The sequence below is a fragment of the Dromiciops gliroides genome, chromosome 3 (genome assembly GCF_019393635.1).
Source record: "Dromiciops gliroides isolate mDroGli1 chromosome 3, mDroGli1.pri, whole genome shotgun sequence".
NCBI classification, from domain to species: Eukaryota; Metazoa; Chordata; class Mammalia; order Microbiotheria; family Microbiotheriidae; genus Dromiciops; species Dromiciops gliroides.
The window spans coordinates 433991419-434003629 of NC_057863.1; the positions used below are offsets into that span (position 1 = coordinate 433991419).

The window sequence follows — 12211 nt, forward strand, 5'->3', positions numbered from 1 at the left end:
TTAAACAATCATAAATCCATATCTCATCCTTGTGTTTGCTACAGAACCAGCAACAATCACAGATGAGGCTGTGTCCATAGATGTTACCCAAGGTGATCCAGCAACCTTACAGGTTAAATTTTCAGGAACTAAAGAGATAACAGCCAAATGGTTCAAAGATGGAAAAGAACTGGCTCTGGGCCCCAAATATAAAATCACTGTCACTGACACAGTCTCCGTACTGAAGATTATATCCACAGAAAAGCAAGATAGTGGAGAATATACCTTTGAGGTTCAAAATGATGTTGGGAGGAGTAGTTGCAAAGCCAGCATAAATGTCTTAGGTTTGTATTCCTCTTGGTGGTGGTAGAGGGTGGTATTGGCATTTACCTATTTCTTTATCTCTTACAACTCCAAAAGGTATCTGTCCTAACTGTTCTTTTTTTTTTGCCTTTTTGTTGGACAGATCTAATCATTCCTCCCTCATTCACCAAAAAGCTAAAGAAAATGGATAGCATTAAAGGTTCTTTCATTGACTTAGAGTGCATAGTAGCTGGATCCCACCCTATAAGCATCCAGTGGTTTAAAGATGACCAAGAGATCCTCGCTAGTGAAAAATACAAATTTTCCTTCCATGACAACACGGCATTTTTGGAAATCAGCCAGCTGGAAGGTGCAGACAGCGGCACATATACTTGTGCTGCTACAAATAAAGCAGGCCATAACCAGTGCAGTGGATATCTGACAGTCAAAGGTTTGGAACTTTTGTTTTTCATTTAATGAGAAAGACATATGTCGTCTCATTTCTAAGGTCTCGAATTCACTTCTCAATTCTAAAACAAACCTTCCTTCCCCTCTCCTCCCCCACTCCTCCTCCTCTTTTTTTTTTCCACACTTCTTTAGAGCCCCCTTACTTTGTGGAAAAGCCACAGTCCCAAGATGTGGCCCCCAGTTCTAGAGTCCAGCTGAAGGCTCTTTTGGGCGGGACTACACCTTTGACTATAAAGTGGTTTAAAGATAATAAAGAATTGCACACGGGAGCAGCTCGGTCTGTCTGGAAAGATGATACTTCGACTATCCTAGAACTCTTTTCAGTCAAAAGCGTGGATTCTGGAACCTACATTTGCCAGCTAAGCAATGACGTTGGCACAGTCACTTGTAAAACAACTCTTTTTGTAAAAGGTCTGACTCTATATCTCTTTCCTTCCTTGATTTTTTTTCAGGGCCAGGGGTTTGGAGGGGGCTGGGATTGTGGTGGTCATGGCGCTGGGTAGTATTATTCCTTTCTTGGTAGGGATAGTGGGGAGTAATTTAGTAAAAAAAAAAAAATCTTTTCGTTACCTTTAAAAAACTTCCTAGAACATAAATCTTATCACCTTTTGTTCATATATAGAACTTCCTCAATTTATTAAGAAGCCCAGCCCCGTGTTAGTATTGCGGAAAGGACAGTCAACAGCTTTCGAATGCCAAATAACAGGCACCCCGGTGATTAAAGTCTCCTGGTACTTGGATGGGAATGAAATAACAGCTGTGGACAAGTACAGCATCTCCTTCGTTGATGGCTTAGCCACTTTTCAGATTTCTGGTGCTAGGATAGAAGACAGTGGAACCTATGTCTGTGAGGCCCGGAATGATGCTGGCACTTCAAGTTGCAGCATTGAATTGAAAGTGAAAGGTTCGTGGTTAGCATCTCTAGCCCTGTAGGGTTTTGTCGTGCTCTGGGTTTCAGTTTTTCCCTTGAGTAAGCTAGATCTTGTCTTCCTTTTGAATTTTTAGAACCTCCCACATTTGTAAGGGAGCTGAAACCCGTGGAAGTAGTCAAAGATAGAGATGTGGAGCTTGAATGTGAAGTAACAGGCACTGCTCCTTTTGAAGTTACCTGGCTCAAGAATAACAAGGAAATTCGAAGCAGCAAGAAATATACACTGACTGACCGAGTGTCAGTATTTAACCTCCATATAACCAAGTGTGACCCTTCAGATACTGGTGAATACCAGTGCATTGTATCCAACGAAGGCGGAAGCTGCTCTTGCAGTACCAGAGTCAGTCTGAAAGGTCAGTTACAGAAAACAAGAAGCAGGATACCAAATCTTCCATTCTATAATATACTTTAATGACTACGTGTGCCTACAAACTCAAATAATTCTTCTTCTTCCCATACTGTCCTATTTAACAACAGAACCACCTTCATTCACTAAGAAGATAGATAACGTGACGACGGTTTTGAAAAGCTCAGCCGTTTTTCAGGGCACGGTGGCAGGTTCTCCACCTCTCTCCGTGGTGTGGCTAAAAGATGATCAGATTATTGACGAAGATGATAATATGCATATTTCGTTCATGAACAATGTGGCCACCCTACAGATAAGAACGGTGGATTATGGTCACAGTGGCAGATACACCTGTCAAGCAAAGAATGAGTCAGGGGTAGAAAAGTGTTACGCTTTCCTTTTAGTACAAGGTTTGTGCGCCATTCTTTTTAAACAGTATTCTATAGAGGCACATCTTTTAATAGGCTTTCATTCTCTCTGTTGGAAAATATCTTTTTAACCATGCTTTGATTTTACCACAGAACCAGCTCAAATAATAGAGAAGGCAAAATCAATTGACGTGACTGAAAAAGACCCAGTGACTCTTGAATGTGTTGTGGCTGGAACCCCTGAACTCCGAGTGAAATGGCTTAAAGATGGTAGACCCATTGTGCCCAGTAGATACTTAGCAATGAATTTTGAAAACAATGTTGCCAGTTTCAGGATTCAGTCAGTAATGAAGCAGGACAGTGGTCAGTATACTTTCAAGGTTGAAAATGACTTTGGAAGCAGTAGCTGTGATGCCTATTTAAGAGTTCTAGGTTTGTAATCTTATTTCAACTTGCTAATTTGATTTCTATAAAGCCCTTTACAAAAGAAAAGCAAGATGTTAATGGGTACATTCTTTTTGGTATTTCTCTTGGGCAGATGAAACAATTCCTCCGTCGTTCACCAAAAAACTAACCAAAATGGATAAAGTTCTGGGCTCCTCTATTCAAATGGAGTGTAAAGTTTCAGGCTCACTTCCAATTAATGCCCAGTGGTATAAGGATGGAAAAGAAATATCTGCCAGTGCAAAATACCGACTTGTGTGCCATGAGAACACTGTCTCACTGGAGGTTAATAATCTTGAATTAGAAGATACTGCAAATTACACATGCAAAGTTGCAAATGTAGCAGGGGATGCAGCATGTAGTGGAATCTTAACTGTGAAAGGTTTGCAAACTCTACCTCTTCTTGATTCTTATTTGTGAATAATGTAAAAGTAGATCACTCTTTTTCTTTTGTCTTTGAAGCTTAAAACCATTCTTAGAAGTTGTTTCTTTACGTGTCTTTCACTTACTCTAAGAAAATTTTAATATTTCTAGAATTTCTTTTTTACATTATTTTCTTATTAAAATGGTGAAAACACTTACACTTGTAGGAGTTTAATTCAACCTATATTTTTCTTAAAAACTATAGAGCCACCAAGCTTCCTAGTGAAACCTGAAAGACAACAAGCCGTGCCAGAGTCAACAGTGGAGTTTAAGGCAATCCTGAGGGGAACACCACCATTTAAGATAAAGTGGTTTAAAGATGAGGTTGAACTTGAATCCGGACCTAAATGCTTTATTGGGCTGGAAGGCTCAACAGGTTTCTTAAATCTCTACTCTGTGGATGCATCAAAGACTGGACATTACACTTGTCAAGTTACCAACGATGTTGGTAGCGACTCTTGTACCACAATGTTGCTTGTAACAGGTGTGCAAACCTGATTGTTTTGTTTCTGTCTTTGTGCGTTTGTTCTTTCTATGCTCAACTGTTAAGCATCTTCCTAATGACTATTTTCAATGAGTATCCAAATTTTGACATAGTCTGAAAATTAATTTTTAAAGTTAATCTTGTTCCTTTTAATCTCTTCCCACTGTATTTTTTAATCAAATGCACATGGTTCCCCCTCTCTGACCCTTTGTGTTCATTTTAACCTCTTTTTCCTTGGCCTCTTAGAACCACCAAAGTTTGTTAAGAAATTAGAAGCAACCAGAATAGTGAAAGCTGGGGATTCAACACGACTCGACTGCAAACTGAGTGGATCTCCTGAAATAAGAGTCAGATGGTACAGAAATGACCATGAATTGTCGGCCAGTGAAAAATATACAATGTCATTCATTGAATCAGTGGCTGTGATACAGATGTACAACCTTGGCACTGAGGACAGTGGTGATTTCATCTGTGAAGCCCACAATCCTGCCGGTAGCACAAGCTGTAGCACAAAGGTCATAGTAAAAGGTTAGCAGTCTCCTTTCTCACCTCCTTTAGTAACCAAAACATGATATCTTGCTGACAGTGGGTGAGGTGGTTCATTTTTTTTTCTTTTTTTGTTGTCAAGTTCCATTTTCATTATTTTTTTGAGAAATGTAAGCTGATCTTGGGACTCACTGAGACCTCCAGATATATTTCTTTGGGAACCTGTTGGGGGTCATATTTTCAGAATTCCGTTGTTCTGGGGGCAACTAGGTGGTGCAGTGGGTAAAGAACCAGCCCTGGATTCAGGAGGACCTGAGTTCAAATTTGGCTTCAGACACTTGACACTTACTAGCTGTGTGACCCTGGGCAAGTCACTTGACCCTCATTGCTACGTCACAAAAAGGGGGGGGGTGGATTACATTGTTCTGGTTCATTTTAAAAGACTCTCAGGAGTCGTTACTATTATGACTTAATCTGTGTCCCTATAATTAGCAGTTTTTCAATTAATTGGGAAGTGATTTTATTATCCGATTCAGCCCCCTTTGTCATATTCGTTTTGCACTTCATCTAACTCAATTTGTAAAGATATGCAAAATGACAGATTTGCCACTTTGACAAGAAGTAATATCTGTCCTCTAGAAAAGGTATAAGACTATCATGTCACACCATCACCACTATCATCATTACTATCATCAATGACAGACATTGAGTGCCACAGATGGTAATATCATTTCTTAAAATATGATTTTTCATTCATCTGCCTTCAGTAACAGGGGCTCCTGAAAACCCAGAAAACAATATCCGTCTACTTTCTTATTCCTGACAATATTAACTGTTCAAATGAATAGAATAGTGGATAGAGAACTGACTTTAAAACTAAGAAGAACTGACTTCAAGTCCTAACTCTGAGACATACTGGCAGTAATGTTAACCAGGACAAGTCATTTAACCTGTTGGCACGCTAACTGAAGGTGTCAAAAGTACAGCCTGTTGACCACACCTAGCCCATGCTACTCCCACATGCAATCAGAAGCAAATTAAAATCTAATCAGGGGGCAGCTAGATGGTGAAGTGGATAGAGCACCGGCCCTGGATTCAGGAGGACCTGAGTTCAAACCCAGCCTCAGACACTTAACACTTACTAGCTGTGTGACCCTAGGCAAGTTACTTAACCCCAATTGCCCTGCAAAAAATAAATAAATAAATAAATAAAATATATATATATATATATATATGTATGTATGTATATATATGTGTGTGTATATATATATTTCCTGATTTATATATATATAAAATCAGGAAGTATTTTTTAAAATAAAATGAAATGTTTAACAAATTAATTAAAAATACAATAAAATTTAGATGATAATAGTTTATGGCTTTCTAAGTCAATATGAGACCTATGAAAATCCTTATATATGGTTTAGGGGCCCATTCATATTTAGTTTGACACCACTGATGTAAGCAGCTTTCCAAGACTATATGTAAATTGCAAAACATGGGCTGATCCACATTGACCCTTCCAACGAAAGTGCAAGTATAGTCCCTATCCCTGTTATTAGCAGTAGCAATAACAGTGATAATTTTGCTGACAGCATTTTTAAAACTACATGTAGTATATTAAATAACGAATGTGGCTATTCTCTTTTTATAAAATTAGAAATTTGAGGGAACAGACACAATAGTATCTTCCAATTTACCCCAAGCACAGAACTCAGTATTCCATGCTTCTTTTATGACTGAGTATCAATAAACATCCTTTTTTTTTCCTCTCACCATTTTTGCATTAGTTTATTTTTTTTTAATCTGAAAGAAATGAGCACAGTAAAGCTCAAAGGAAATCTGGTCTCAGGTCTGTCAGTATCGACTCCTGTGGTATCTTTAAGCCTATCATCACATCTATAATAATGAAAGGATTGGACTAAATTGTCTCAGAAATAGTTTCTACCTCTAACGTTCAATAATTCTTTGAAATTCAATAAAATAGAGTCATGGGGAATTATTTTCTTTACAGAACCACCTGTTTTTAGCAGCACGCCCCCTCTCGTAGACACACTTAAGGGTGCTGAAGTTAGCCTTGAATGTGAACTTTCTGGAACACCACCATTCGAGGTGGTTTGGTATAAAGATAAGAGACAACTCCGAAGTAGCAAAAAATACAAGATCACATCTAAAAATTTTCATGCAAGCATTCATATTTTAAATGTCGAAACTTCAGACATTGGTGAATATCACTGCAAAGCACAAAACGAGGTGGGAAGTGATACGTGCATTTGTACCGTAAAGTTTAAAGGTAAGTATGTTGGTGCCACTAATGTCAGTAATATATAAAATTTCCATTCTTTTTCTCTTACTGCTCCCCCCACCCTAAAAATACTGCATTTCTTTTTACAACTCTTGTTCATCTTTTCTTGTTCAGAACCACCTAGATTTGTTTCAAAAGTTAGCAGCCTCACTGTTGTGGTTGGTGAGCCTGCTGAGTTTCAAGCAACCATTGAAGGTGTGCAGCCAATTTATGTTGAATGGCTTAAAGACAAAGAAGTTATTCGAGAAAGTGAAAATACCAGGATAACATATGTGGAAAACGTTGCAACTCTACAGTTTGCCAAAACAGAACCAGCCCATGCTGGGAAGTACATCTGTCAGATCAGAAATGATGGTGGAATGAGGGAGAACCTTGCCACACTGACTGTTTTAGGTTGGTAAAAGTAATTTCCTTATAGAAAGGAGATGTTGAACCCTGAGATGAATTACTGCAGGATGTTGACCAAAAACATCTTCCCTAAAAATCTTCAAGGATTAGATGTATCTGACTCTTTGAAAGGGTTTAAGTCGGTGAAATAGAAGCTTCCAAGGTCTTTCCAATCCTAAACTCCCATCAACACTTGTTTTGTTAATAGCCCATTTGTGTGTGGACTTACATGTACTTTGTATATGTTACATTATGAAATATATATATATATATATATATACATGTTACATATTGTCTTTTACTTAACAAGGCAGAACATTAGAGATTTGTTGCCATATTTCATTCTTTCTTTTGCTAAGGCAAAAATGACTTTAAATTAGGAAAATATTGGAAATAGTTAATGTTGGAAATTCTAGTCATTACTGTTGATCCCAAAGCTAACGAATAGAAAGCCAGGTATCCAAGGCCAAATAATGATAAGAGAAACCTGCCCTTTCATTTTATGAAACTATTTTTTTCCTGTTTAAGAATTATGCAGATATGATTCAGAACAGTAGTCTTCCATTAAAAATTTGGCACATTTGATTAGATATTTCAAGAGACTAGTTGCTATAACTATCTCTACCTGATAAAATAGTTTTTTTCACATTGCACATTTCTTACAATTCAAAATAATTCACAATAGCAAATGGCCCCTGCTCAGAAAATTCTTCAGAGCAAATCAACATAGAGTTTCTATAAAACAATCCAAATGATTTTAAGACAAAGATTGACATAAATTTCATCTATAATTGACACTTACTAATATAGACTTCATCTATAATTGCCATCTATTAATACATTTAGCTTAGTAACAATATATCTTCTAGTTTTATTAAAAAGAATTTTTAAATGATGTTATGCTACTTTTGGAGAGGGCTAGCTTATAAATGTAAAAAGTCATTGCAAAATGTGATAGCAAAATATACTAAAATATAGTACTGTATGACAAAGGGTTATGACATTTCATTTCAGAACCTGCAGTCATTGTAGAGAAGGCAGGATCAATGATGGTGACTGTAGGAGAAACTTGTACCCTGGAATGTAAAGTGGCTGGCACCCCTGAACTCTCAGTTGAATGGTATAAGGATGGAAAGTTGCTGACCAGCAGCCAGAAACACAAATTTAGCTTCTTCAACAAAGTCTCTACCCTAAAGATTCTTTCTGTAGAAAAGCAAGATACTGGGACATACACTTTCCAGGTTCAAAATAATGTTGGAAAAAGCAGCTGCACAGCTACAGTTGAGGTTTCAGGTCAGTTAAGCTATCATTCTTCTAATGATTACCTGAATTTTCTTTTACCAACATCTCTCTCGTTCAAATGGCTATAAGTGTCTTGCATTTTCTTACACAGACCGGATTGTTCCTCCCTCTTTTATAAGAAGACTGAAAGATATTAATGGGATATTGGGCTCTTCTTGTATCTTGGAGTGCAAAGTGTCTGGATCTCCACCTATTTCTGTTGCCTGGTTTCAAGAACAAAATAAAATTGTTAGTGGAGCGAAATACCAAACAACATTTTCAGATAATGTCTGCACTCTGCAGCTGAATTCACTGGACTCCGCTGATACTGGCAATTATACATGTGTAGCTGCTAATGTAGCTGGATCTGATGAATGCAGGGCAGTCTTAACTATCCAAGGTCAGTGTTAGATGGCAAAATTGTGGCAAAATATGTTCCTTCTTTTGTGCCAAGTTTCTTTGTCAGGAAATCTCTTTCTTTTCATATTAAACACGCAATTGTATTTGGTGATAATCTTCTTTGGGGCTTGATCTTTTAATTTATTCCCTAATCTTTTCCGTGTTTATTTAGAACCACCCTCTTTCGTGAAGGAACCTGATCCCTTGGAGGTTCTACCAGGGAAAAATGTGACTTTTACAAGTGTAATTAGAGGAACCCCTCCATTCAAGGTGGGCTGGTTCAGAGGTGCCAGAGAACTTGTGAAAGGAGACTCATGCAATATCTATTTTGAAGACACAGTAGCAGAAATGGAATTGTTTAATGTTGACATATCCCAGAGTGGGGAGTATACTTGTGTGGTTTCTAATGACTCTGGCAAAGCCTCTTGTACAACTCGCCTCTTTGTAAAAGGTTTGTTCAAATTTCTTTGCTCTTCCCACTTGGCAAATGCCAGAAACTTTAGTTCATCTTTCTAGATTAGACTTCTGGACTTTTGACCATGATCATTTTCTTATTCACTAGAACCTGCTGTGTTTGTGAAGAAATTAAGTGATCATTGGGTAGAACCAGGAAAATCCATCATCCTGGAGGGTGCATACACTGGAACCCTTCCTATTTCAGTGACCTGGAAAAAGAATGGTGTTCATATAAGTCAGTCGGAAAAATGCAGCATTGTCACAACTGAAAAATCTTGCATCTTAGAAATTGTCAACAGTACCAAAGATGATGCTGGGCAGTACACATGTGAGGTGGTGAATGAGGCTGGAAGGGATATTTGTGAAGCTAAAGTGTCTACATTAGGTGCGTGAGCATGTCTGATCTTGGCATCTTACATTGTCCTAATAAGAAATGTGGCCTTTGATCCTCACTGCTGATTATTATGATTTATTCTTTAGAACCACCTTATTTTGTTACGGAACTGGAACCTCTGGAAGCAGCAGTGGGAGATTCAGCTTCTTTACAATGCCAGGTTGCTGGGACGCCAGAGATTACGGTATCTTGGTACAAAGGAGACACCAAATTAAGACCAACTCCTGAATATAGGACGTACTTTACCAACAACGTTGCCACACTTGTTTTTAACAAAGTGAACATCAGTGACAGTGGAGAGTATGCCTGTGTAGCAGAAAATAACGTGGGAACTGCTGTTTCTAAGACAATCTTCAGAATTCAAGGTGATAGTTTGTTTTAATTGGTTCCTCTTTTCTTTATCTTTTGTCTTTCTGGGGAGATGCTCTCCCCAGAAATACCCTGAGATAGTTACTAATTAATGTATTCATTGTTAATTAATATATTCATATATTACATTCCAACAGAACGCCAGCTTCCACCTTCCTTTGCAAGACAACTAAAGGACATTGAGCAAACGGTTGGGTTACCAGTTACTCTAACTTGCCGTCTAAATGGCTCAGCACCTATCCAAGTTTCTTGGTATAGAGATGGGGTCCTTTTAAGAGACGATGAAAATTTGCAAACATCATTTGTAGATAACGTAGCAACTCTCAAAATTTTGCAAACTGACTTGAGTCACTCTGGACAATACTCTTGTTCAGCATCCAATCCTCTTGGAACTGCTTCTTCTAGTGCTAGGATGACAGCAAGAGGTTAGTTTCCACACAGACACCTTTTCTTTACCAAGCATCTCTTCTTTACACCTTATGTCAAAGTAGAACTGGTTGGCTGAGCAAAAATGTGTGTTGTGCTTTTCTTTTCCATGTTCTAGAACCCAAGAAATCTCCCTTCTTTGATATAAAGCCTGTATCAATAGATGTCATTGCTGGAGAGAGTGCCGATTTTGAGTGCCACGTCACTGGTGCTCAACCAATGAGGATCACTTGGTCAAAGGATAACAAAGAGATTCGCCCTGGAGGAAACTATACAATCACATGTGTGGGAAATACACCACATTTGAGAATCCTTAAAGTAGGCAAAGGAGACTCTGGCCACTATACTTGTCAAGCAACTAATGATGTTGGGAAAGACATGTGCTCAGCTCAACTTAGTGTAAAAGGTAGTAGTTAAAGTGTCTAGTGATATATGTTCTTTATCATTGCGAGAGGATGTCTTGAAATTATTATTATTTAAGTGTTTCATGTAAACTACATCTCCTAGACTTTCCACCATTAAGTTGATGTCCTAAATCAAAGTTTTCTTCCTTCTTTATTTGTTTTTTTCTTAAAATTATGTAATCTAATATGTGTAGTCATACCAGAAGACAGTTATTCTTTACTTTGTGTTTGTTAAATGTTGCACTCTTTTCTATATTACGTAACAGTCTTCATCATTACTAAATTTTTGTCAGACATAATGGTTTTATATATACATGTATGTGTTCATCTATCCTTTTTGTTATCCTTTATGTATCTAGAGTAGAAATAAGTTCATTGGCAGTTCATTCTGTAGTGAAAATAATGATGCCATTACAAAAGAAAGACATTAGATAGGACATTAACTTTCCAAAAGAGCATTTTGTCAGGTTTTGTTTATTACTAACAACAAACTAGTTTCTACAAGAACGCTTTAAATTCTCTGTTAAACTCAAACTGTCATTATTCTATCACAAAATTTAAATGACATTTTTTTCCCTTTGGTTTACTAGAACCTCCCAAATTTGTTAAAAAATTAGAACCTTCGAAAATTGGGAAGCAGGGAGAGTCCATTCGATTGGAATGCAAGATCAGTGGCTCCCCAGAAATCAAAGTCATGTGGTTCAGAAATGACAGTGAACTTCATGAAAGCTGGAAATACAACATGTCTTTCACGGATTCCGTGGCACTCCTCACTATTAATGAAGCCAGCACTGAAGATAGTGGAGATTACATTTGCGAAGCTCATAATGGTGTTGGTGATGCAAGTTGCAGTACAGCACTCACAGTTAAAGGTTAGAAGATATGAAAACTGCTCTCCATTTTTGTTCCCCTTTAATTTTAACCCCTTTCAGTACTGGAGGCCTGAAGCATCCCACCCCACCCCCCCAAAAAAAGCCCCAAACCCGAATTGTTATTTGTTCATCTTGTCACACCATTCATTCTTAATCATCTTCATTTTTTTGGTTTTGTTTTTGGCGGGGCAATGAGGGTTAAGTGACTTGCCCAAGGTCACACAGCTAGTATGTGTCAAGTGTCTGAGACCAGATGTAAACTCAGGTCCTCCTGAAATCCAGGGCTGGTGCTTTATCCATCGAGCCACCTAGCTGCCCCAATCATCTTCATTTTTAAAATATCCCTTTCAATTTTTAGAAAACAAGACGGTTAATTCCTCATCTTTGTTTGTCTTGGTAGCACCTCCTGTGTTCACCCAGAAACCTGCTCCAGTAGGTGCTCTTAAAGGTTCTGATGTAGTCTTCCAATGTGAAATTTCGGGCACACCTCCATTTGAAGTGGTATGGGTTAAAGACAGAAAACAAGTCCGAAGCAGCAAGAAATTCAAAATTACTTCGAAAAACTTTGATACTAGCCTTCATATCCTTAATCTGGAAGCTGCAGACACAGGGGAATATCACTGTAAAGCTACCAATGAGGTGGGAAGTGACACTTGTGTATGCACTCTGAAGTTCAAAGGTTGGTA

General features: G+C 38.0%; 1 protein-coding gene across 1 annotated transcript in view; it reads left to right on the top strand.

Annotated features, from left to right (window-relative positions):
• TTN (titin) overlaps window positions 1-12211 on the top strand; it is a 336226-nt gene that overhangs the window by 102416 nt on the left and 221599 nt on the right. Inside the window, 21 exon segments of the mRNA XM_043993320.1 lie at window positions 45-323; window positions 446-733; window positions 883-1161; window positions 1373-1654; window positions 1756-2034; window positions 2159-2437; window positions 2549-2827; window positions 2934-3221; window positions 3468-3746; window positions 3993-4274; window positions 6247-6525; window positions 6652-6930; window positions 7939-8217; window positions 8318-8605; window positions 8777-9055; window positions 9167-9445; window positions 9541-9819; window positions 9961-10248; window positions 10368-10655; window positions 11244-11525; window positions 11926-12204. Of these exon segments, the coding sequence (XP_043849255.1) occupies window positions 45-323; window positions 446-733; window positions 883-1161; window positions 1373-1654; window positions 1756-2034; window positions 2159-2437; window positions 2549-2827; window positions 2934-3221; window positions 3468-3746; window positions 3993-4274; window positions 6247-6525; window positions 6652-6930; window positions 7939-8217; window positions 8318-8605; window positions 8777-9055; window positions 9167-9445; window positions 9541-9819; window positions 9961-10248; window positions 10368-10655; window positions 11244-11525; window positions 11926-12204 (5913 nt within the window).